Here is a 27924-nt window from a genome sequence, read left to right as displayed (position 1 = left end):
TCTTACCCTTGAAAAGCTTAACAGTCAACTCATCGGAATGGAACATCCTCGCCTGTGATTACTAATAACACGATAAATCAATGACGTATAATTTTCATGACATGTGTCTACGCATAGATAATGTTACGAATTGTTCCGATACAGTGTCAAATACTCATTGATGCTTTGAATTTCGCATCAGACGGTTGCCTCAAACAAAGTGTATTAGTGTACGTGTAAGGTGAAAATTTTCCTTAATGAAAAGTTGGTAAGATGTTGATGTTAATCATGTTTTATTTATCGTATTCATCGATTGCATTTATTGATCGACTTCCGTGAATGGTTTTGTTACGACGCCGGCTTGTGTATATTATTTTCCTACATGTAGTCTTTGTTATACTACTTTAGTTAAATAAAATAAAACACCAAAACTATATGTAAGTATGTGTGTCGGGCCGTTTGGGGGACAGCACAATCTTGGCAATCATTAAATATCGATTGTTTTTGTCACAGATGATCAGATTTTAATATCATATAACTCAAAACATGTTGCACCTGAAATCAATAGAATTTTCGCATTTAATCAACTACCAAAATCAAACTTATATTTAGTAGTATAATAATAATCATTATTTGATATTTTCTTAAATTAAGATAATCAATATTAATATTTTTGTCGGTCAAAAATAAGGCAAAAGAACAAATCTGTACAAATTGGGTCACTGTTTTTATCTTTATCGATAAAAATCGAGGCTAAATCAAATTATAATAATCTATTGTTAATCAAGCGTATAAAAACTAAACTTAGAGTAATCAATGTTTAAAAGACATACAAAAGTCAAAAAATTTCGACTTAGGTACTTAAATTTCTCTCTCCAATCATTTAAATATTAACCAAATTTCATTATTTCCATGCTGTATTTGAAATAATCAATAGTTCTTTAGTATGCAGTTGTTGGTTAACAACAATGTTAATTACCGCCCGTCATATTTTTTTAATTATCCTATATCTATATTATTCGACTGTTTGCTATATTGCTTGACTATACCGTATCGGTATTTTCTTATATTTGTTTTACTCTCATTAACCTTTAAGCACGAAGTTAGTCCTACCCAATAGAAATTAAAAATATCAACAAAACTATCATAAAAATATATGATAAACTTTTGTGACGCGTTAAAAATAAAAAATTATCACTAAAGTTACTAAAATATAACAAATAACATACGTCATACAAGTATAGTCCGCGTTGCATCATCTTGTTTCCCGGTTCAGTACCTGTACAGTAGCTGTACTTATCGCCTCAGTGACTCACGTATATTCATATAATATATATTTCTTAATAAATAATAAAAAAGAGTGATAATAATTAGCGCGTTTTGAATACAGTATGTATGTTTTTGAAGATTTTAACTGTCCCAAATAATACATGCAACGGGTGCATTTGATAATAAAATCAAGTGTTATTCAAACGCTAATTCAATAGTTTTGTATCTTTACAAATAAATAAACGTGACAAAACATTATTTGACAACCACTTTACTTAGTATTTTTTTATAATGGAATGATAAGCTGGATACGAACATGTAATATTCAAGATAAATGATAATCTTACCACTTCAAGATTATAACAACGGTTAGGGGCATAGAAAATAAAATCAGTACTAGTACAGCATACAACTAATTATATAACATGCGTGTAATTAATTTGAAATTTACCTTTTAAATTATAAATTTAATTATCGCTTGACTGTGAAAGATAAACTGTTTCACATATTGTTTCTTCTCCTTTTGGAGCTTCTCTATTCCTGGAGGTTGGCTGTTTATTTGGTTTTTTTTTTTATAAAATAGGGGGCAAACGGGCAGGAGGCTCACCTGATGTTAAGTGATACCGCCGCCCATGGACACTCTCAATGCCAGAGGGCTCGCGAGTGCGTTGCCGGCCTTTTAAGAATTTGTACGCTCTTTTCTTGAAGGACCCTAAGTCGAATTGGTTCGGAAATACTTCAGTGGGCAGCTGGTTCCACATAGCGGTGGTGCGCGGCAAAAATTGCCTTGAAAAACGCTCAGTCGTGGAACGGCGGACGTCGAGGTGATACGGGTGGAATTTTGTATTCTGCTTCGACGTCCGATGATGAAACTCAGCTGCAGGTATTAATCCGAACAACTCCTCTGAACACTCTCCATGGTAAATGCGGTAGAAGATGCAGAGTGACCCCACATCTCTACGCAACGCCAAAGGATCGAGCCGCTCGGAGAGGGATTGGTCATCGACGATTCGAACCGCTCTTCGTTGGATACGGTCAAGTGGAACGAGCTGGTACTGGGGAGCCCCCGCCCAGAGGTGAGAACAGTATTCCATGTGGGGCCGTATTTGCGCTTTATAGAGTTGCAAGCGGTGGCCCGGAGTGAAGTACCGTCTCGCCTTGCTGAGCACACCAAGCTTTTTGGAGGCTAATTTAGCCTTTCCCTCCAAATGACGGCGAAACTGAACGTCGTTCGATATGTCAACGCCAAGTATTCCGATGCTGGCTGTGGCTTCAAGAAGAGTGTTTTCGAAAAGAGGAGTAGCGACAAAGGGTATTTTTTTCGCGGAAAACGCGCAAACTTGTGTATTCTTGGGGTTAAATTGGACTAGGTTTAGTCTACCCCAGTCCGAGACTCCACGTAGTAGAGTTTCGACTTCAGACACAAGTTTGTTCCGGTACTCATCGACAACTGCCCGAGAAATACCTGCCCGGCCAGTGTAAAAAGTATCCCCAGTGCTGTCGTCCGCATAGCAATGAATGTTGCTAAGTTGCATTGATATGCAGAAGAAACAGGGTCGGGGATAGAACACAGCCTTGTGGGATTCACGGGTTTAAGGTCGGAACATGCTCCGTCGACGACGACCTTGATGCTCCGATCGGCCAGAAAGCTGGAGATCCAGTCGCATAATTTCTCGGGAAGCCCGTAGGCTGGAAGCTTCGAGAGCAGTGCTCTGTGCCACACCCGATCGAAGACTTTCGCTATGTCCAAACTAACCGCTAGCGCCTCCCCCTTGGACTCAATTGCCTCTGCCCATCTATGTGTAAGGTATACTAGAAGGTCACCAGCCGAACGACCACGACGAAAGCCGTACTGATAATCGCTAATTAGCTGGTGGCCCTCTAGATACCTCAAGAGCTGGCCATTAATAATGGATTCCATTATTTTGGAGAACAAGGGGGTTATAGCTATTGGACGATAGTTGAAGACGTGAAGCGTGCCTAGGAATGAAACATTCCGTTGTTTGATGTTATGCATAAGTTTTTACGACATTCCAAGTCGAATAAGAACTTTCTCGTTAGAGAACTTCTGGATCCAGCCAATAAAAAGCATGCGGCGAAAACACCACATCTCAAATGCTTATAAGGGCAGGCGGGTATTATCTTTTACTGTCAAAGCTTAACAGCCGTACAGAATAATTGGCCAAATGTAAGAAAGGAGAACACGGTCTCAGAGTTTAATGGTCAAGTGACGACAACACAAAACATTCTCTATTTTGTTGAAAGATCTTCAAGGCAATTTCAATTTGAGTCGTAATTTCCTGATTAGGATTTCACTTGTTTTTAACTCAAGTTCCCAAATATCTGTATTGCTGCACTTGTTCCAACGTTTATCCAGATAGATTAGCAGTTTTCATTTACAAGGAGCTAATAAAATTAGATCTTAAGTTATATATCTTAACCACTCGGTTGGCTGGTCACCTGTGTCATAAGTGTGATTTAATAGTTGTTTGAGTATGTGTATGTTGCCCATTGAAACAGTCCAAGTATGCAATAAGCGTGGTAACTGAAAAAAATATTGGCGATGATCATGTCTTTTTTAATATAGTTTTTTTTAAATATCAACGATTCCCCCCGGATTTTTGGTTTCCAAAGTTCTCCCCATACTCCCCAAATATAACTAACAATCAAATGAAATTATATTTTTTCGCATCATCTCTATTACGATTTAGTACACTCGAGTAAGAAAAATACTTTCAATGGAATAGTACTACAGTTTTCAATAAACAATCAGTCATTTTTGATAACTGGACATTGTAAACAGCATATTATTATGACAATAACACTTGATTTTTTATCACGTCATTGCTAAAATAACCATCATTTAAATGAAAGATTTTTTATGTATATGAATGTAATATACTTTCTTTAATTGTTTACAGTGAATATTATACGTGATTATTTGGTGATGGTATAATTAACTAAAAATCAATTCGATGAGAATATCGACCTCATATGAATTCACTCTAATCATTATTCTCCTAATATATTTGCAATCATTATATTTTAACTGTTTGTAATTAAGTTTAAAGCAAAACTCATTTTTCTAAAGACTACGTAAATAATCGTGATGATTGATGACCTGATTTTTCAAATTGAAAACGTGATGACTCAATTGACGTGTATCATTGTATGTGAAAAACGATTTCTCTGGTTGGATATTTATACTTTTAATAAATATATTTATTATATTAAATATATATATTTAAAACTACATTTATATATAGCATATTTTTGTCTGCAAACATTTCGTTTATGTCCGCAATGTAAATTCATAATGTTTAGCACAATGTTGTTGTCTACACAGCTTACTTTAGCTACAGAACGAGGATTATAACGAAGATTGGTAATCCAGAGTTCTATTTCCGGCTAAATAAATTGTTTTGGCTTGAAAAAAGAAATGTTACAAAGCACTACGCATCATGACCTACTTTGCTTACCCATTCTATTAATAAGATCATTTTATTACGTATTACATAATATTGTTATATTATTCTCAGTGACACGTCTAAAATTATAGGTTTTTAAATTACGTCTATACATACATAGTGAAGTCTACATATATTATTCTTTAGTATTTATTTAATAGTTATACTTCTTATTACATTAATATTAATATGTTTTATAGGAGTTCCTTATGTTAAGTTATGTTTATGTTATTTCTAAGTAATATACTAAAAACTATCCTTTATTTAAAACCCTAATATTCCGTATTCTAGAACGACGAACAAAATTTTATCAAGTTTCGGAAGCAAAGGAGCAAAACCATTATTTCTAAACATTGTAGATGAGTATCGCACTTGTCATAGGAATTGGAATATAAGCCTAAATTAGAATTATTGTTTCAGAATACAAAGAATATAATTAATATTTATTTAGAAAAGTTATTAAAATGAAAAATTCCCTAGTTTCCTTAACTAAAACTGAGAAGATAGTAACATTAGTGCCACCTGATGGGGGCTGGGGCTGGATGATATTACTTGGTACTGGTCTTTCAAATGTAAGAGGTTTTTATTAAATTATTGATTGTGCAACTTAACCTTTCTTTTAAATTCTAATTTCCTCTTGGGCTGCATTTATTTTATTGAACTTAGTTACGAATTATCTTTTTATGATTTATAAGCGATCCCTGTCATAACAAGGCTTCGACCTGTTTTTATTTACCTAACTAAAATTTTGTGCTTTTAAAACAAAGTTGACAAAATTTCAATTGTCTCTGCAATTTAATGAACATTCGTCATTGTTATTTACATTTACTAGTCATATCATTATCCATTTTAGATTTTCAACCAGTCTATGTTGTCCCTATTCAGTTTGTTGTATGGGGATGCATTAGAGGCAATGGGACATAGGACAGCTGGGGCTGCTATAGTAATGAATACTATGTTATGTGTAAGTAACTGTAGTGGACCATTCGCCGGAGTCCTAGTTAAGCTAACTTCACCCAGATTTGTATGCGTTACGGGATCTATGATTTGCACTGTTGGAATTTTCTTAAGTGGATTTTCTACTAATATTATTCACCTTGTTATCACTTATGGGATACTTTTGGGTAAGTTTTTGGTTCGTTTATGGACCGTCTCATAAACTTAAAAAAAACAGGATACTAGTATATTAAAATGATTGATTTATACGTATTTTAATAGAGCAATATGCGTTAAATGCATAGAATGCCTCAACGTTCTGAGATTAATAATTAATATTTATTTTACAGGCGCTGGATTGGGTTTTATACAAAATGCGTCCTTCGTAGCTATAAATAGTTACTTTAAATTGAAAAAGAGTATTGCAGTTGGCATCGCTATGACTGGAACGGGGATTGGTCAGACTCTCATGCCTCATGTAGTCCGATATCTGTTAGATTGCTACGGATTTAGAGGTGCATGTTTGCTGCTCTCGGCAATGAGTTTACACGGGGTGATTATCATAGCATGTTTCACTCTCTTCTGATAAAGTGTTAGATTGTGATCACATACAAAACGAGACATAAATCACGGCATTCTGTTTGACAATCAGAAACTGATACGCTTGACCAGTTTCTGACTGTCTAACAGAGCGGTAACCGTGTAATTAATAATTGATATTATTTATAGATTTGTGGTACGTTACTAATTCAACCGGTTGAATGGCATATGAAAAAGATTGAAGAGGAAGTAGTGGTTGATGAAAAGGTGAATTTATTGGAGGAAAGTAAAAAAAAAGACGAATTATATACTACAACGCGACGCGCTACTTTGCCGATTTTAAATGATGACGGCAAACATAAGCTAGTTCCTGATTTTTATAGTCAAAAGTCTCTAAAATCATTAGGAGATAGTAAATCAAATGTCCATCTTAATGGTAAGTAACTGTTTAATATAGTCTTAATTGTTAAACAGCTATTTATGCCTGTTTATTTATGTATTTGGTAAGGATCCTCAAATTCTAGCGGGCCTAGAATTTAACTGAATCAAAAAGCGACGCTTTAACTTTTTGATTGTTATACGTCAAACGCAACACCCTGTGATGAGGATAGGGACGATTTTTCTTTTGTTTCTATTCTCTTAACGAAATATCGTTATTCGTAAATATGTGTTTTAAGTTTTTAATCAAAGATTTTTAATATACATTTTTGAACAGATCAGATTATAGTTTTAAAAAGTTGAGCAAAATGTTTTACCTTCCTTTTATTATAGAAATTGAATTAATCTTTGACGTAATATTAAATTGCAGGAACCAGTAAAAGCCCACAGAACACGAAAAGCGGTTTAAGAAAAATCTATGAATTATTTGATATATCTCTTTTGAAAGATCCACGTTTCTTGAACATTATTATTGGAACCGCTTTAACATCTATTTCATTACAAAACTTCAGCATGTTGTATCCATTATTCTTACAGGTATATTTTACTCTCGTATATTGAAAGTCTTATATTTTTACTTTTAAAACCAAGCGCAATAGTGCTATTTTGGTAGCGTAATAAATAATTTGTAATTTTGACTTAAAACTCTACAATGTTTTAATATCTAATCATTTATTAAAACGTGATATATAGAGTATATCACTTACAATACATATTGTAAATGTCTTATAGCTATTAATGACCTATTCAGATATTAAAAGCAGCTTACTTTATAGGATGATTGGAGAAAATGATACTGATTAGTGCTTGTTTGTGATTGGACTGTAATTATGTCTTAAATATCAACCAATAACAAACAAAAGAAACGTGACAGCGTCTTTTGTTTTACATCTCACCTGACTGTATTTACCTATATTACAGAATGCAGCAGGTATGAATAAACAAGAAACTGCCAATTGTATGTCGGCCGTAGCGTTCGCAGATATTATTGGAAGACTTTCTATACCGCAGCTTCAGGCTAAATTTAACATTTCAGCACGAATGACATTGATAATAACCTGCATTTGGATATTTATTGTGAGACAGAGTAAGTAAATTGCATTGCTTCTCACACATTAATATATTATATTATTATAACCTGATGAAGTTATTATGTACGCACAATGTTCCTGGGTTTGATTGAGTGTGAAATAAATATGGTATAAGGAAATATAGAGTTGAACAACAAATTTTCTAAAAATTAATACATAACTAAAATAATCCGTTATCACAAACAATAACTATTTATCTTTTTAAATGATGGTAATGTTTAGATAAAAATCGATTATATGACAAAGTATTTTCAAGGAAAGGCCAAACGATATCTTTAATGTGCTTACAACGAAACACCTGATCATGTCATGATATAAGCACAAGAAGCAAGATATATGATCGAATAAAATAATATTTCCATTGGTTTTCAGCGAGTAGTTAGTTATATGTGAAAAAGGTTTAAACTAGTAAAATGATCTCTTTACTGAAATTGAATGATATTTTACGATATGAGCGGACAAATGCATTTTTGTTTTAAAATATAAAACTAGTTTCGCGAAATGAAAACAATAATCGTAAATCGCATTTGCTTTCAGTGAAAAGTTTATAATGTAGACATATATGTGGTAAATAAAAAAAGACTCAATGGCATAAAGTTATTTAAGAAACTAACTGGCATAAGTTATTAATAATATATGCAATTTGTACATCCGTCTATATCTGTTGATAAAAATAACGAATCTTTTAAAACTAAATCATTAAATAAATAAAGCCTTCGCCTATTTTATATATTTATAAATAGTATTAATTGACCATAGAAATTACCGCAATTAATATTCGCTCATAAAAACTGAAATAACAACTATAAACTAGATTAGATTTCAAGGAATACTGTTGCCACATTTGCGATTACGAAATCTAATCATTATTCGATTATTTTTTTCCAGTCCTGGCGTACCAAACGGATATGTATGTTATACTGGTATTATCCTCAATGTATGGTATCGGACGGAGTATGGTAATTGTGGCCAGGAATATTACTATTTCTGAACAATGCCAGGTGGAGCAAGTTGCTTCAGCTGTAGGTCTTGGGATGTTGAGTATGGGATTGCTAACGCCACCCATTGGATATTTCCTAGGATGGGTCCGAGACTTTACAGGAGATTATATTGCCTGTATCAGTGCGCAAAACTCAATACTGATAATATTCCTAATAATGTGGATACCTGATATGTTGCATCAGTACTTTCAAAAGAAAAAAGAGAAAGTAGAAGAAACCGAAATGACGTAAAGACTAAGACACACGAACTTGTGATATTATTATAGCCAAGATTTTGCATAATCTGATAGAGATAATTCCATAGAACACGGTGGCTGTGATATTTTGTTCTACGTGAACCAGTGAGCATTTATATAGAGACTGAGAATGTTTTATGCGAAGAGAGACTATAACTTAAGTATTCCATTTACCTCTAGATACCTATTCTAATAAATTATAATTAATTGTTTCCAATAAAGTTTTATTTATACTAAACCTATGAGCACAATAATATTTCAGTAAATGATCCTATTATCAGACACATGGTAAGTAAATATTATGTCCTTATGAAATTGGGGTTTTGTCGTATTGGCCTCAAATACCTCCTCTTTGGTTAGGAATTTCAAATTCAAATTTGTACAGCTATTTACTCATGTTTTTGTGCTACGATGACCGTCATTCATTTGTTTTTTTCTGTTTGCGTCACTCATTTTACAAAATGGAAAACTTAAAGTATCGCATTATTTACGACTACGAGTTCCGCCGTGGCACTAGTGCTGCGGAAACGACTCGTAGGGTGAATGATGTGTATGGCGGTCATGCTGCAAAAGAAAACACAGTTCGTTTTTGGTTCCAACGTTTTCGTTCTGGAAATTTCGACCTGCAGAACAAGCCCCGTGGACGGCCTGAGACCCAAGTTGATAATGAAGTATTGAAGGCTATTGTGGAAGCGGATCCATCGCAAACCACGTCCGAGTTAGCTACAGGCTGCGGTGTTAGTGATAAAACTGTTTTAATTCACTTGAAGCAAATTGGGAAGATTAAAAAGCTTGAAAGGTGAGTACCTCATGAATTGACTGAAGCAAACCGGCAAACGCGCGTCGACTGCTGCGTTACATTACTGAACCGGCACAATAATGAAGGTTTTTAAACCGAATCATCGGAAGCGCTCAGCGCAATAGTTGGATCCTGGCCAGCCAGCCAAATCCTGCCCTAAGTGAAAATTAACCCCAAAAAAGTTACTTGTAAGCGTTTGGTGGACTAGTGCCGGTATTGTTCATTCCGCAATTGCAAACCATGATGGAAAAGCTAGCGGCTAAAAAACCTAGGCTGGTCAATCGCTCCACGCCACTGCTACTTCACGACAACGCTAGACCACACACTGCACAACAGACGGCTACCAAATTAGAAGAGCTTCAATTGGAATGTCTAAGACATCCTCCGTACTCCCCAGACCTTGCTCCAACAGATTACCATTTTTTTCGAAATTCGGACAACTTCTTGCAAGGGAAAAAATTTAACTCTGATGGGGCAGTCCAAATCGCCTTCACAGATTTTATTGATGCCCGTCCGACTGGTTTTTTTAGTAAAGGGATCAATGAACTACCTATGAGATGGCAAAAGTGCAGAGAAAACAATGGTTCTTACTTTGATTAATTAAATATATTATATTTAAAAATATTCGACTTTTTGTTCCTCCCATTCAAAACGCCAATTTCATATGTAAGGACCTAATATATTAGTAACGGGAACACATTCAATTTCACAAAAACAATTCCATTACGTTTGCAAAAACAAAACGCAATTGATTTATATATCAAACTAAACCAATTATGCAAATCAATAAAATTTAGACAATCTTTAAACGAAGACGATTAAATTCTTAAAAAGAAAATTACTTGACGACTAGTTCTATTTCCGTAACATAAATATAATAATTGGTCAAAACAATGTTAGCAAAACAATTATGTTCATGAAACTTAAAGCAGCAATATCAAGAACAACTGTGTCAGCTCTCGATAACGACCACCAATTAGTCAGAGAATGGGTCAAATAAAGATGAACTATAAGGGTGCCTTTGAAATCTTTGTTAATAAAATTTTAATGCAAAACGCTCTAAGCAGAAGTAATAAATAGTGATTAATATCCGAAGCAACTATATCGGAAGCCATTGAGGGGTCAAAGGTTGGTGTGAAAGTTAGAGGAAGGAACATCAACAACATTCGCTATGCAGACAATACTGACAGCCTCGTCTATGAGTTCATGAAGTTCGTGTTGAGCGATGATCTATGAGTACGAAGGATAAACAGCGTGGTGATAGAAGGAAGAAATCATGGCTTCGCAATGTGTGTGATAGTGGACGGGTATTGCGACTGCGGAGAGTTGCTGCATTTGGCACAGAGAGACACTCTTCGAGAGACTGACGGTCAACCTCCAGTAATGGAGAGGCACTAAAAGAAGAAGAAGAAGATGAAATTTAACACATTTTTACTGCATTTTTTGTATGAATTTAACAAAACGATATCGTTTTTTACATGGAGTAAATGTTTTGTCAAAATATAAATCTATTTTTATTAATATACTTTTTAATTTTAACAAATCCTTTATAAGTATAAATTCACACTGTTCTGAGAAAAGCAGCCCAAAAATTCTGTGAAAGATTTTACCCAGTATTTAAAAAATGTAAAGGACAATTGAGTATATTTTAAAATAATTGACATACTAAAATCGATTATAAACGGAAGTATTTATTTCATCTGTTCACGCTTTAAAGCACCACTGCTTTTTATAAATTATAGATTACTTAAAGAACCTTGATAACTAATGACTTCAATTTTATCCGAAACATATGGTAAATTACTACTATTACTCAAAATTCTTGTAATTCTTCATGTTCAATCCGATCAAATAATAATAATTTAGTATTTTTTCTGGGCTTTAGAAACAATCTACAAGTATATCTTGAGAACTGGCGCCGTTTAAAAATATTTTGGTTTAGCCACCTGACCTTTGATAAGGAACTTAGCTTTTTATCAAAACAGATATTTATCCGTACATAGAGATTATTATTCGTATGATTTTTTAACCATTAAACAGTGTTGCTTAAATAATCCACGACAGTTGAAGTGTTTTAATGAAAGTTAGTTATTATGAAACATGATCTAACAATAACACAAATTTTTGAACGCGTTTTCCCAATTGTAAGTTGAGTAAATTTAAATTAAAATCGCCACCATCTTTCGCAGCCTACTTAAGTGCAATGGTTATGATGATTCACTAGTTGTAAAGTGATAAATATAAATTAGATCCAGCAAAAGTACCCTTTAAAAATACTCATGAAAAGAAAGCTGATAAGACAGGATTCAAAGTCTGATAAGAAAAGGGGATCTGTCAAAAACTTTGAACTTGTATAATATTGTTGTACAATTTTTTGTACGAAAATGTTGTATTTAATACATATATTTAAACATTAGCATTTAGATAACGCTTAATTAATTCTAAAGGTTCCAAATCAAATTAATTTCATATATTGTCGCAGACACGTGTCGTATGGATGTTTGAATAGAGTATCGAAAATATTATATAACATCTATAATATAGTGTACTAAATGTGAATTGTGTGGTTATTTGGGTAAGATTTTTACTACAATTTACTAATTTATTTTATTCTACTACACATTACGTAATTTCTTGCACGTGATATTAATAATAGAATCTTTAACAAGCTTTAAATAATTTTTTTTAGATCCAAAATAAAAGTCAAAATGTCTAAAACGAAGACCATAACAAAACTGGTACCACCCGATGGAGGCTGGGGATGGATTGTATTATTTGGCAGTGCTGTTACTAATGTAGGTTAATGAACTAGTTCATATGTTGTAAATATAATATGGTGTAATGTTTATTAGGTTAAAGTTTTAAAAAAATATATGTATAGACAGCATAATTTAATTAAAAACATTGTTTTGTTTTTATGAATAACGGCTTGATTTTATTATTTTTATGTATTTTTGTAATGTTTATTACAATTAATTATTGGCAATGCAGTGCCTATCAATAAGAAAATTTTAATTTTAAATATTTATAGGTTTTCAACCAGGCAATGTTCTCACAATTCAGTTTATTATATGGCGACAAATTAAAAGAAATGGGTCATCGAACAACAGGAGCAGCAATGGTTATGAGTGTAATGCTTTGCGTAATAAACTTCGGTGGACCATTTGTGGGGGTTTTGGTGAAACTGAAATCACCAAGATTCGTTTGTGTCACCGGATCACTTATATGTGCAACTGGGATATTTTTGAGTTCATTTTCGACAAACATAGTCCACCTGAGTTTGAGTTATGGAGTTGTTTTTGGTAAGTTAATTGTGAGAATTTATGAGTATAAATAAAAAATGCACAATGTTACTTCATGGAAATTTTGTTAAAATAACAATAAAACTCCACTTACAAACTACCTCAAATTATTAATAATGAAGCCTTTTAAAATCTTTAATAAAGAAATCTTTATACTAAATTTTCATTTCAAATGTTGTGAGTAGTGTTGTTAGTATCTAATTATAGAAAATTTTAGTAGTAATATGTTAGTTGCCTGTGGATATTGACCCTGCTCTTGGGGAAAGGCCTCCTCCAACCCTTTTCAGCTGTCTCTATCTTTGCCAATAGGCAGGTCTTTATCTGTTTCCATCAAGTCTGTAGGTGAGCTGACACCTAGTTTTTGACTATTTTTAATTCATTGAGTAATGTCTTTTTCCTCCTCTTTGAAGTACCAGAACTTCCGCCACGTTGTGTTAGTCCATCTTTCAAGTTCATCCTCATTATTTGATTTATATAATAACAATTGTTTGCCAAGGTGAGGACATTACCTATACTTTTTTCCATGATACTGATGGGTAATTTAAACCTGTTTGTCAATATATTTGTCAATGTTACTATGTCATCTGACTCCTTTCTCTATGTTTATTACATTTCCTCTGGATATTAGTTTGACGTTGCTTGTGCAGGGACTTTCATCTGAGTTTAACTGTTTCAACTGTTGGTATATTTCCCATCCAGCAATAGGATTGATTATTTGTGTGTTGGTAGGATAATATGTATTTTTGACATCCGCATTTACTTAATTACCCTTTTCCTTTCCTTTCTTGATAGAAAGTTGTTGCCTGATGTATGACATCTTTTGTTGCATTTGTTACTTTGTTTTTTTATTAATAAAAATTCTAGATAATTCCCCGACTATGTAGTCGTCGAAGGTATTTAATAGCTTATGTATGGTATTCCTAACCTGGATGATTAAATACTACTATCTATTTCTATTAACAACTTTTTTTATGGCTTTTACAGCAAATCCCAGAAAGATGCCTTTTAACCTAATGTTGAACATTATTTCCCTCAAACTCGCCTCTGTCACCTCCATGCCCATAGCTTGTTCAGTGTTATACCTGTCGTATGCATACATTGGACAGTCGGTCAGAACAGGCAACACCGTCTCTTCAGCTGTATTGCTACAAGGACAGGCAGCACTTTGTCTAACCCTGAACCTGCAAAGATACGACAAGAATCCACCGTGACCTGTCAACATCTGGGTAATCAAGCGCGTTGGTTTTATTTGTTTAATTATCGAAAAGGCCGAAATAACGTTTGGAAAGAATAACTTAGTTATTGCAGCGGTTTCGGCGTTTCGATATCTGTGATTCCATTTTTATATCGTGTTTCCACGTAGACAGTCCTTCAAATGCGATATGGGGAATCTATTGTACACGAGCACCTCTTCTAGATGCGCAGCTTCCTTTGCCAGTTGGTCTGCTCTTTCATTCCCCTCCACGCCCGCATGCGCTTTAACCCAAAGAAGATCAATTTTTTTGCTGATGATACGCGCTTTATTTATGTTCTTTTACGGATTTTAACTACAAGGGGATTGAAAGAGCGACCCTCCGCAATGCTTTCGAGTGCACATCGGGAGTCACTATATACGCCGTAGGTGGCTTCTGGGTGACAAAGGATTTGAGTTGCTTTAAGAATAGCCACCAGTTCTGCTTGATACACGGAACAACCTGAAGATAGTTTCAGTCTATAAGTCTCAAATTCGTCGCCATTTTTCCATAAGGAAACACTGGCTCCGACCAATTCGTCTACTTTACTTCCGTCCTTATATATTTTTTCTGCTGGTGCCTCTATCCCAGGAGGTTCCTGTTCTCTATATGCCATATATTTGATATCAGGTTCTTTGGAGGGATGAGGAATACGCATCCACGATTCTCTTTGCTCTAGATCAACTTCCAATTCAGACTGAAATAATCTAGGGGCTATAGTCCGGCGAGGATCAAGCTGGAGTTCAGTGATACGGTTCGGTAAGCTCTGCAGAGCTTCAGTGCGATGCCTCGTTGTGCTGAATTTAATTGCTTTCTGATTCCTAGCTTTTCAGTGGCTGGTGCCCAGACTGCTGCTGCATATAGGATTATGGGTTCGATGACTGCTGTATAAATAATATGAATTACATCTCGATGCAAACCCCAGTCAATTCTTGCCGCCCTTGCTAATTGATTGTAAATGCTTGTTGCTTTCCTGCATATATTGGAGACATGTTTATTAATGTATATATAGGAGTTTTGAAGAAGTTTTAAAGTGTTTTCTACTCTTTTAAGGTTTGATAAAGAAAATAAGGGTTGCTCTTAGTAGTCTATGATGTGTTGAAAGTTTGATATCGTTAAGGACATCATTATTTTTGATTAATTATTATAATATAAAGTCAATTCGTTGGAATCTGTTGTTAATGCATATGGGTAAAAGAAGTCTTAATGGGATTAAATTTTTGCAGAAGTAGTGCAACTCAGTCCGAGATACAAGTAAAATTTGTTATGTTATATTTCCGTGCTTTTTGTGTAGGTAGTAGGTGCAAAAATTTAAACAGATTTTCTATTCATTTTTCAAATAAATGACTTTGAATACAGGTTGGTCGTGTTGGTCGAGTAGTGGCTTTTAGGATTTCACCCTAAATTAAGACACATAGTTTCGTACCTTTGGAAATTAGATAATTAAATGAGTAATACATTTTAGGAACTCGGGGGAAAATCAAGTTAAATCCATGAAAATTCACCTCTATAAAGCGTCAAACTCCTAAATTGTCTCAAAAATTTCAGGCGTAGGATTAGGATTCATACAAAATGCATCGTTCGTAGCCATTAACAGCTACTTCAAATTGAAAAAGAGTATTGCAGTGGGCATTGCAATGACAGGCACTGGGATTGGACAAGCTTTAATGCCACACGTAGTGGAATATTCTTTGGATAAATTTGGCTTCAGAGGCGCATGTTGGTTTCTTTCTGCACTGTGTTTACATGGAGTAGGTATTATTAAAATCTCCAAAATAGATACGAAATAATTATCTGTGTAACTTCGTTCCGAGAAATTTTTAACAATCGTAGTCAGCGAAAACGTTTTGTTTAAATGTAGTACTTGTTAAACACAAAGGCGTTATAGAGTAAGTATTTTTCGGTGATTTAGAGCTAGAAAGTTTACGATTAATATGATAATAATTTCAATTTTGAATTTACATATCTTGGTGAACATAGCACCAATAAGTTTAATTTTTATTTATTGCCTGAAAGAATCAACAAATGTTTGATTTATTAAGTTTTTATGATCAAGTTATAGGACAAACTAGTATTTTGGTATTAAAACAAAAAACCCTAACTAATATGAAGAGAGAACCAAATACATACATATTAAGCATTATAAAAGTTACCAGTATGGTGCTAAAACATTGTCTTGACCTCAGATTTTCATTTCAGCTTTTTTGATAATTTTTATTTAATAAGTAGTTTCCTGGGCCGGTTTCCTCACATTTTCTTTGCCGTAAAAGTACATGCTTTTAATAGTGTATTTTGTACTTAATTTAGGTTTGTGGAACAATGTTAATGCAACCAGTTGAATGGCATATGAAAAAAATAAAAGAGATGGTTGTTATTGAAGAAGAAAGAATCGAAATTAATAAATCTCAAAAAGATATAAAGGACGATAAACCAGCAATAATGTTTACTAAAGATAGAAATAATGAATGTAAATCGCAATTACTTGAAAAAATATCTGTAAATGGTATTTCTGATGATTTCAAAAAAGGTATTTTCAACATTTCTAAGTTAGAGTAATTTGAATGTATAAACTTGTATTCTGTACTTGTTAATCAGAATAATAAATTAGATATTCACACATATATATATAAAACTTGTCAAGCTTATCTATATATATATATATATATATTGACAGGTTTTACAGAACAGTGACTGAGTAAGATTAAGATTCCGATGATCTTTATCGATAGATTATACATATTAGTTCGATTTTTTATCTCCTACTATAGTAGTTAAATATAAAAGTCTTCGGTTAATTTAATTATCTATTTAGAGTTTAACTTAAATTATTGCATATTCATATTCATTTATTGTGTCACCAAACATTGTACATAATAATTAACAAAAGATAAATATCAAAAAAAGGTAAAGAAGTTAATCTATATACATGCCCAACAATTATTTAGAAAATTTATCTAAATATACTCCGAAACACACTATAGAAATCAATACATTATGAAACACAATCGATTAACACAACACATTTGTTTAAAATTTAGTATGACTTGCTTTCTATTTCAGGTAATTCTTCATTTTTAATATTATTTGACTTTACAGGATCCTTAAATGAATCTACGAAACTAAAGAAAACTGCATTGGAAAGAATTTACGAATTATTTGACATATCCCTATTATCAAGTCCTCGTTTCATTAATGTTATTATAGGAATAGGCTTAACGTACATTTCGATTCAGAATTTCAGCATGTTGTTCCCATTTTTCTTACTGGTTAGTGTTTATTGATTATTTTACCAAAGAAACTATAAGTTCAAAAAATTATATAAAATAGAAAATTATTTTTTTATATTATTTAATTTTGAGAACGAATTAATCAACGTCTGCTGATATTATGTTTTTACAGAATATAGGTATGAGCAGAAATGAAACGGCTACATGTATGTCCGCTGTGGCATTAGCTGACATTTTTGGAAGGCTTATTGTACCACAAGTCCAAGTTAGATTAAAATTGACAGCTCGATTGACGCTGTTTTTAACGTCCATTTGGATAATTATAACCAGGCAGAGTAAGTTAATCCAGTTAATTCATTATAAAGGCGTATTTATGTAAGTAGATAATATATTTTCTTTTAGTGGTCAATATTTTTGGCTGAAGTAAATATAAATAAATATTGAACAATTAACGATATAATAATAATAACACTATTTTTGACGAATATTAAAATGATCCTAATCTTTGGGATTGATTTGCATGACTCAAATTCAAAGAATTTGTATGACTCAATACTTGGCGATTAAAAAGAGTGGCGGAAAGTTTCTTGCCAGTTGTTCTTGCCCGCTCTACGCCCTTGACTTGCGAACTGGTACTAAATGTGAATTTACAATTAATTTAACTTCTTTTCTTAACTTCTTAAGTGTACTTATTTACCTATATGAAAAAGTTAGTTTGAGTTTAAGTTTGATAATAATTTATAATAATGTATAAACAGTATTAGATTCAGTGTGCGACTATAGTCCTGAGATCGCAGGTTCAAACCCGGCTGTCGACCCGGCTGTGTGATCTTGCCTATTAAGAAAGCGCTAGCGCCGATATTCTTTTTACTAGTATTAATAATATTATTATTTATATCAAACAAGATAACATTGATAGAGATAGATAAATTTAAATGAGATTCTTCATAAAAGCTATTTCTTTTCAGTATTAGCATATCAAACAGATTTGACATCCTTATTAGTTTTGTCTGCACTATACGGCATCGGACGGAGCATGGTCATCGTAGCAAGGAATTTGACTATAACTGAGCATTGCAGAGCCGACCAAGTGCCCTCTGCCGTCGGACTTGGTATGCTATGCTTGGGCATTATTTCTCCACCTATAGGGTATTTCCTAGGTTGGATCAGAGATTACACAGAAGACTATATAGCATGTATATCTGCTCAAAATGCCTTATTAATATTATTTTTGATTATATGGCTACCGGATATGTTACTGCAATATTATAAAAAGAAAAAGGAAATCGCAGAAGATGTTTAAATAATCAAGTTAAGAAATCACATTAGTTACAATAATCAAAGTTTCTAAGAAATCTATGCGTGAGACAGATTATTGGAGAGTATTATTTTTGTCGAACGTGGGAGAAATAAGCTAGCAGGTCAGTTATAATATAGTTAAAGTCATGGACTGTTGCGACACCAGGGCCTTCGAGTGCATGGGTGGGTTTCAAGAATGAAGTACGTTTTGTTTTTATATAAAAGGTCCAAAGATTTATTAGTGAAATACCCTAACAGCCGCGCCACTATTTGTTTTTAAGCGGGTAAAAGTACTTAAAAACGCTTTGTATCGTCGTCAATATAGATATGTGAAATGATGCGATGCGAAGATAAAAAATATAATCGAGTAACGTTATATTAATTCTATTTTATAATAGTGAGAATCTATACGCAATTGTTCAGCTTTTTATGTGAGTGTATATATTACGTCCTTATACGCACTACTATAAGTAGCAAGAAGTTTGTAAAATTTAAAATAAAAAGATTAATGAAACCTCATTATACTGTTGCATTATTTTTTGTCGGTGAAAATTACATTACTTACTCAGCGAACAAAACTTTTGATACATTTGTGCGCGATATATATAATGCTAGTTGTATTTGATTTGACGAAATATGATTATAAATCCTACCGTGTGTTTTACATTTAATTCTAATGACTAACTTTGTATTCATTGAGTTACACCAAATTATCTCAAGCAATTTTCTTAAAATGAGATTATAGAGAACAAAACCATAAACTACATTGTATTAATTTTGATGTCTTGCACTAAAAAAAAATCTATAAATATTTTAAAAAGATTAAAGTTAAGTCGGAGAAAGTGTAATATTCTATGTAATATTCTTTTGCATAATTGTAAAGAACTACTACTGAACAGTCTCTAACTTTATGTAGATTCTAATTAAGCTTCCAAAAATGCGACTATTATACCAAGCTTAACTGACCGATCAGTTTTGAAATCTCATGTTTAATTCAACATCTCTCGGGACAGTCATAGTTCGTAGGATACATGTAAATTGCTCGCTTCATCTATGATGAATGGAAAAATTATTTGATGACTAGTCATAGCTGTTGCGCCGGTTTCATCAGCCATTAGGGATTACAGCCTGTAACACTAACAAGCTCTTATTTTTAAAATATATTTTGCTAATATAATAAGGGAGGTAGTAAGTAGCTTAGGTGTGAGTTACTATCTGCTGTATTCTGATTCATGCAGGTCGGAGAGCCACACACCGGAAGCGTTAGAGGATGTAGTGGGGAGCCCTTCGAAAACGCTTTGCAAATACTACAAAGATCCAGTGAAAATTACATTGTAAGTCAAAGTCGCCAGTGAATAAGCATTATCGTCCTTCAAATAACGACAGCTGCGTAAACTGAATAAGTGGGTGTTTAGTAAGCCTCTATAGTCGTCGGTCTTATTGTTGGTAGGACAATGGATTCTACAAATGGATTGATTTTTAACAAAAACTACATTAACATTTAACGTATGTTATTTTATAAAACAATGCGGGTGGGTTTCGCTTCGTTCATTCGCTTCGTTTTGTATAGGTTGAACAAATTTGAAAAAAATATATAAAAACAGTCGCTTTAAAATGTTAATTCATTATTTTAATATTGAGTTTTTGAACCAGACAATTCAAACCACCTCTACGGATTTTAATTCATACATGTTAGATAGTCATTATTATGATTAAAATAGGCACTTAGTTAAACTATAGTACAGTCTAACTATACCGGTCGGTCATAAATGGCTACTTCTGCCCTATGATACCTATTTTAGCCTGTTGAGGGTCGACTACGCTAAAAAAATCACCATGTTATTGTTTTCAAATATCACGCAGACTCCTATCATAAAGAAAAAAAATTGACATTTTTTGTTATAATACCATTACAGTTTCGGATGTTAGAAAAATTAATTTGCATTTTGACAATAATTAAGGTCTTTAATATTATAGCACTAGTGTTTCCAGTCTACACACGTTCTTTTTTTATACACAATAAATAAAAACTAATTTCACAGTTAAACGAGTATACAAAGTAGTGTAATTTAATATTCGGGGTTCGCCAAGGGACAACAAATACAGGCATAAAAAAGTAAAGAAACAATGAGAACACACGCTGAAATATTCAGAGAGGGACATTATTATTTTGGTTTAATTTAGCCCGCAGAGTATTCATTGCAACGTGCAACTTGTAAATCTGTAGGGCGCTTCCGTATATTGCAAGTACGGATTATTCTCCACATGAGTATTTCTTCGTGTTCTGGGATTTTATTACTTTAACGTTGCAACATAATTTAAAAATACCTTTTCTATATGATTATTGAGATGCTTATCATAAATAAACTGGCATTGTACGGATTTCAAATAATATAATCCAATACATTCAACTTGAATGACACTGGCTGTTTTCATTTATGAAATAATTTGAAGAAAAAAAAACAGGTTATAGCAATATAATAAGTTAAACGTATTAAACAAATTTCGATATTTGGTTATGATTATTGATATGGAAAATTATCTTCTTGCAAACGAATAATCAAGTTATAAATTATATTGAATCATCAAGGTAGATAAAATAAATCTATTAACTTAATTAATAAATATTTCTGATATGTGAAAGAACACGTTGAAGCTAAAATTTGAATAATATTTAACATTACTTTTATGTGGACTTAGTAGTTTCATAAAATATATTTATAACTAAAGCAAATAGTATGCATGCAATTCTGTGCACCGTGAGCGTCGCATCTCGCAAGTATAAATCACCCGAAAATATCTTACTGAATAGGTGTTACATGGAAAGTCAATGCACAAAATTTAAACAAAATTACACAAGTTTTAATATGAAGAGATAAGTCAATAACTTCAAGAACAAGAATAATATTTTGAATGGATAAATACAGTAATTCCCTTGTCCGATAAAATATTTATCTTAATATAATTCGTATTGAAATATTATTTTTGATACTTTAGAATTTTATCTTTGCTAATACATAGCAAACAATATTGTATTAAATAAAATCTTATAGCAACGCAATAGCCTCCGATATAGAAAAAATGAAGTGTTATTAGGAGTAATCTGTCTAAACCATGGTTTTATAAAAACATTATAAAGTAACATAACTCGTACATTATCATTAATCTATATATATATTTTTGGAATATTTATATATACTTCGTCTGGGACTGATTTTGATGTAAAAATAATACACGTGTTACGTAACCCCAATCGCAGAAAGATAATTGATACGTTAAATTTTTTACGTTTGTTAACAAGAATCGCACCAGTCTCTGTAACGTACTATAGAGTACAATAATTATAATTAAAAAATGTGTTTGTTCTAAAGTCTATTTTGTTTATAGATGTTCTGTGTCATTATAATCAATACAATATTGTTGAACCAAGCTATTTACAAACGCTAGATTTCTTTATTATTTGTATTACTACGCCCTGAATAGCATCTTCATTTAGAGATCCTAAGGAAAGTAAGAGCTATATAAGTAATCTCTGTTCTCGTGGCCAAAATATCCAAAACCTATAAGATCAACCTTCGACTACAAATTCAATTTCCGCTACGTGCCTTTTTTCAATAAATATGCGATTACTGTGTTTACATAAACGAATGTATTTATTTAACTGTCTCGTCGTACGAAAAACGAAAATGATAAATAAATATCGAAAATATACGTTTTTAACCGTGTCTTTTACAACTGAAGTATTTTTAATGTCCTAGTACAAAATTCATTTTATTATTTATTAAATTTAAACGATTTCTAAAAATGTCTTTTACCTCCAATAGTAAGTTGATGTTATACTACGGAATTACCAAGGAAGGTGCCACCACTAAGATTGCTTCATTTACGACATAGATTTTTTTGTACGACTTAAACAGTCGTCACATGATCCGAAAAGTTCGCCATTATTGCGGTGAATATACATAACCCTTCTATCTAACTTACCAACCTCTTTAGCGACATCTATCAATGTATAAATTTTGTGCGAACGCATTTTTGCAGCAATAATCGAACTAAATAAAAAAAATATATATTTGAAGATTCGACTTATTACATTTTAATCCTAACATATGCTAAATATGAAATATACAATTAAGCTTTAATTTAACAAACTAAGTGATACATAAAAATAAACGCAATATTTCGAGAAATATTATTTTTTAAAGAATGGTTATTTGAAATGCTTTAACGAAAATAAACCTAAAACACTCAGCACTGTAGAAAAAAAGATGTATTAAGAATACGCAGTTTGCCTACGCTGCCACATCTATTCCAAATAAGTAATATCAATTAAAGACGAGTGCGGGGTAAGGGCCAGATATATCTAATAATCGTATTATATCCGATCTTAAAAAATATCGGTTAAATATTCACTCGCCTTATGTTAGTTATGAAAAAGTCTACTAAATTACCTAAAAACTAAACTTATTTAATAACAAAAGTTTCTATTAGAAATTTCACTTTAAATTTCTACTTCATAGAAATCTCTACTAACACAATGTAAATTGTTTATAAGATATCTTTGTAAAGGTTATATTCTCAGAAATAGATTTTCCTTCAAGTAATGTTTTAAGATTCTTGTATTATTGTTTCTATTTCGCTAATGGAGTCTTTATGGACAAGTAAAGTGAATTTATGAATATTTGCAGTACAATTTTAGTTCATTTAATTAGGTGACGAGTACTTCGCAACGTCAAATGGCAGCACTGCAGAACTGCAGCGTAGCGTCATTCCTGAGTGGTCAACGCCTACCACGAGGTTGTACCACCCTTATTAATTACCTGTTCTTTCCAATGAGTCATGAGGCGGACACAAAGCTGCGTCTTTTTAAATTATATTAAGCTATACCAGCCGGTATTTTTAACATATTCTACGAGTAGTTTAAAAATTGTATACAGCTAGGTTGGAACATACCGATGAAGAATTGTTTATGTAAATTTGTACCTACCCATTTAGGTCAATAGCACACGTCGTAAAGAATATTGTTTATTTGTAATATCTCTATATTTATACTTATTTATAACTTATTTTTAAATTTCCCCCTTTTAAGCAGCATTCGTCCTTAACCTTTAACGGCTTCCGAAATTAAGTTTTATCAGTAACTAGCCTCAATTTTAAGAGGAAGCGTAAATCGGTTAAGTTAAATTAAGTTTCGATTTCGAAGTTTTTAGTGATTAATTCATCTAGGGAATCGTTTGAGTGCATTTCCCGAAGCCCGGGCACATTTCACAGTAACACATAGGGCCGCAGAGCGCTTAGCACGGAATTCGATTCAACTAATGCTGCCTAATCCTGACCGGTGGCACACAAATAGCATGGTGTGCATACTGAAAGGCCTTGTGCAATTGCAGCCGGTGATTGATGATAATCCCCAGCCCATCTGGATGGGAACAAAACAATACACTTGCATTCCTCTCTAAATCGTTTTGTTACTGTCTCGATCGTCTATTGTTATTTACGACAGTGATGACACATTTGTTTTGAAACTTGTACGAAAATTTTGACAAGTGACAAATTCACTTTTTATTATACGTCTACGGTATTTTAACTGCGGCAACTATAAATTTACTGTAACGTATGACAACCTTATACATTTTGATATTGTTTCATCTGGGGTTTGCATTTCCATGGTCCTGTAATGTGGTTTTTAAATCTTGTATTGCATTACATTTTAATAAAACATAGTTAATTGAATTTAGTTTCAATTAATACCATTTTATCGATAGTTTTAAAACTTTGGATGATGAAAGTTGACACTGATTGATGTATTTGTTACGCGCATTTCAAATAGAATTATGAGTCTAGTTAAGTCTATGTAAACAACTTATTACTTTTTGTGTAACTTTTGAATATTTAATGGTTTTATATAAAATTAACTAAACTAATAATATTTAATAATGAAGGTTTGATTTCCAGATCAGTGCGTTGTCGGTCTAGAACGATGTCGATATTTTTAAAGAATTATAACTATGACAAGGGAGAAATGAAACAGTAAAGTCACTAATTAGTCTTGAAAAGTTCTTAGTAAATTTGTTAAATATAGTTTAGTGTTAGACACAGCCTGGCTCGCCTACATATAAGATATATTTTTTTATATAACAAAAATTGTTTTTTGTTGAAAGCTTTAGATATTTTAATGGTACAGAAAGACATAATTGAAACAGCATTTCAAATATGTCTTATTTATCTTTATTTTTAAAGATTTACAAGATAGCTTGGTTAAATAAAAACATAATATGTTTTTTTTATATTGCCCTGATTAATGTTTACTTAAGTTTTAATTGCTTTGTTTTGTTTCATTAGTTTTGTCTAAATAACTATTCGTCTTATCTATTTTTGCACTTCTTGCTTACCTTATTTAGCCAGTTGCCCTCCTTTTTATTTAATTATGTCAATGATATTACATTTCTCCAACGAAGTATTAAAAAATAAATAATATTTATGTAAATACTCGCCCTAAGAAATATATTAAAATAATGTAATATGGAATTGTTTATTTTAAATCTACGATCTACGAATAGTCTATGTCCTCTTAAAGATAACGTATATCTATTTATATGAGTTACATATAATATATTTACTGTGTCAAGAAAAAATAAAAGTATCTTAGGAAAACAAAATGTAAACGGTAATTAAAGATGTAATAAATAAAATATTATGAACGCGGGTTGTCTCAGCGAAAAAAACAAGTTTTGGTCTAAAGCAAGCTAGTATTCTCACACTAAGTCTTTTAAAAATATCATGAATTCAATACAGAAATTTGAGGCCAATACCAGAAGGTTATAGTGTCACTGTTTTTTTATTATTGATTACTCATTATCATACTAAACCCACAATAGGATCGAACTCGAACAAAGGCGTGACAGATCGCTAGTTATAATATAACATAATAATAACATAATTCTTACATTACCCGACTGATAGTACAAAAGTAACGTCATCATTATAACAACGCAAAAGCTTAAGCTTAATTTTGCCTGTACCAAGTTAGCTTAAAAAAGCAAAAGTAACGTCATCATTATAACAACGCAAAATTAAGTTTTACTGTTCACTTCCGGTTCCCTTACATTATTGCACAATTTTATAATTTATTTCAAAATATTTAATCTAATAAATCCTCCTACATTCCGAGGGGAGGCCAAGAGCGGAAGACGGGGCTTCGGAAACAGGATGGTGTAAGATAAAGGGAACATTTCCTATAGCGTCTTGGGAGATTTAGCAACATTCCGACCTCATTCTTATAATGTGCCGCCGGCTAAGTGTAATTCACAAGCTTTTCTTGCTTATTTTTCGTTAACGTGTACTTTATTCTGGAAATGAACTCTTGAATTTAACGCGGGTTTAACTCGAGTGTTATACGAGTGCAAAATTATGTTATTATGAAGGCGCGCGACTTTAATTCTTGCAAAATACTGAGTTGCACTGTTTTAAGAAACTGCATTCAGAAATGAGCTGTAGTTAGGGAGGTTTTATAGTCGTTATATATAAGCCTTATTGCCACGTAGGTAAAAAAAACAATTTTATTTCGTATTCACTAGAATGTCACACTGGAAAAAAGACTGTTTATTTAATAAAATTTGATTTATACACAGTACTTATACGTTTTTTTGAAGCGAACGTTTTTTGAACCGTATGTGTTGAAATGTTAACAAAGTTAAAATTCCATTTGTAACATAAATTAGATAGTTATCAAATGCGTTAAAGTACTAATTCATTCGCATAAATAATAAAGGCACCTAAGTCATTATGGTGGAGAATGCCAGAAATCTAACAGAAGTCTGATATATACAATGTAATAATATAAATTTTTCAATTGTACAAAAATATTTAATAGCCTAAACAGATATTACGAAGCAATCGCTGTATTTCATAAAGCGTAATCCTATCAATGTTAATAGCCGGTAATACGGCGACCTATTACCAGATACAAATCTAGTTGGAATCCCTTAAGACCTTAGAGCACATGAGGTTTATTAACAGTTCCATTGGCTTAGTACGTCGCTATACCAGTTTGAATGTTACCTTTAATTGCTACTAACTTTGTCCGAGACTGGGAAATTGTGTTTTTTGTATTAATGTTTTCACGATACCACTTATTATATCCAATAGGATCATTGTATACCGTAATACACTGGGCACTGATCACTTAGAACCCAGAACCTCCAGTGTCAACAATTATTGAATTGTCCTTAAAAATTATCAATGCAATAAACGCAAAGATATATCTGCCTCGTGTCCTAGTTATTGTTCACGCTCATAAAACTGAACTGGACCTGAGTAGGTATGTGAGTTACTTCGGTTTTAGGCTGTAAAAGGATTTTATTAAACGTGTTTTTTGTCTATTAGCCCCTACGGAATTAAAAACATATTTATTATTTACAAAATATTAAGGAACAATTAACTAGCCACTAATTTGTATTTTAAATTTCAGTAATATGAGGGAAACCGACAAACTTAGCTAGTTTTAATAATGGTGGTATTAATAAAATACTTTAACAAATTAAATAAAGTTGCTAAATTTTAAAGCTATGCTAATTGAGAGTGAAATTAATTCGACACAAAGCGATAAAGTTTGCTACTTTCGTTCCTGTTGTCAACAATAGGACCGACGGCTGAAATCAGAATACAGTGAAGAGAAAATTTAAGCTTAAGTATTTTTATATGCATTGCCGAGTCATTTTATTTTAGTATAACTAATATGGTTAACTTTTACAAAATAAACGCAAATAACCCTATCGAAAATGATATAAAGTACCTTTAAGTAAGAGTATTCTATATTTAAATTGAATACATAATGTTTTCACCAAAAAGACAAAGGTTTGCTAAATGTATCGGTTCACTTTTAAAATAGTAAATCATCATACAAAATGGCAAACAACACTTATTGTAAATCAAATAGTGTAGTAGTGGCCTGTTTAGCACTAGTCCCAAGCCCTTTTATCAACAAGATAATCGTTTTTCGCCTTTTACACAGTTTTTCTATAATATATTTCTTAAATTTATTAAGAGGTAGAGATAAAAGAGTCTCTGGGATTTTATAAAAGAAAAGCATCCCTTTTCCCAAAACAG

The 27924-nt window shown here is 32.4% G+C and overlaps 2 protein-coding genes across 3 annotated transcripts; both read left to right on the top strand.

The window, feature by feature from the left end:
• Positions 1-163: 163 nt before the first annotated feature.
• LOC123716681 (monocarboxylate transporter 12-B-like) lies at positions 164-9169 on the top strand. The gene is made up of 8 exons (XM_045672529.1): positions 164-247; positions 5136-5287; positions 5569-5839; positions 6002-6204; positions 6381-6627; positions 7000-7166; positions 7551-7716; positions 8609-9169. The coding sequence occupies exons 2-8, from the start codon at positions 5180-5182 to the stop codon at positions 8950-8952; spliced, it is 1506 nt and encodes a 501-aa protein (XP_045528485.1). The 5' UTR covers positions 164-247; positions 5136-5179; the 3' UTR covers positions 8953-9169.
• Positions 9170-11785: 2616 nt separating this feature from the next.
• LOC123716668 (monocarboxylate transporter 2-like) lies at positions 11786-19335 on the top strand. Of its 2 annotated transcripts, XM_045672512.1 has the most exons (9): positions 11786-11900; positions 12239-12331; positions 12446-12551; positions 12788-13058; positions 15839-16041; positions 16598-16817; positions 17387-17556; positions 17690-17852; positions 18486-19335. In XM_045672512.1, the coding sequence occupies exons 3-9, from the start codon at positions 12465-12467 to the stop codon at positions 18818-18820; spliced, it is 1449 nt and encodes a 482-aa protein (XP_045528468.1). In that variant the 5' UTR covers positions 11786-11900; positions 12239-12331; positions 12446-12464; the 3' UTR covers positions 18821-19335. The 2 variants fall into 2 exon arrangements, with proteins under 2 accessions (XP_045528468.1, XP_045528469.1); XM_045672513.1 differs by lacking the exon at positions 12239-12331.
• The last annotated feature ends 8589 nt before the right edge of the window (positions 19336-27924 follow it).

This window comes from Pieris brassicae, chromosome 11, assembly GCF_905147105.1.
Source record: "Pieris brassicae chromosome 11, ilPieBrab1.1, whole genome shotgun sequence".
Lineage (NCBI taxonomy): Eukaryota > Metazoa > Arthropoda > Insecta > Lepidoptera > Pieridae > Pieris > Pieris brassicae.
Note: the sequence above shows the minus strand (reverse complement) of the source record. Positions and strands in the feature narration are given on the sequence as shown.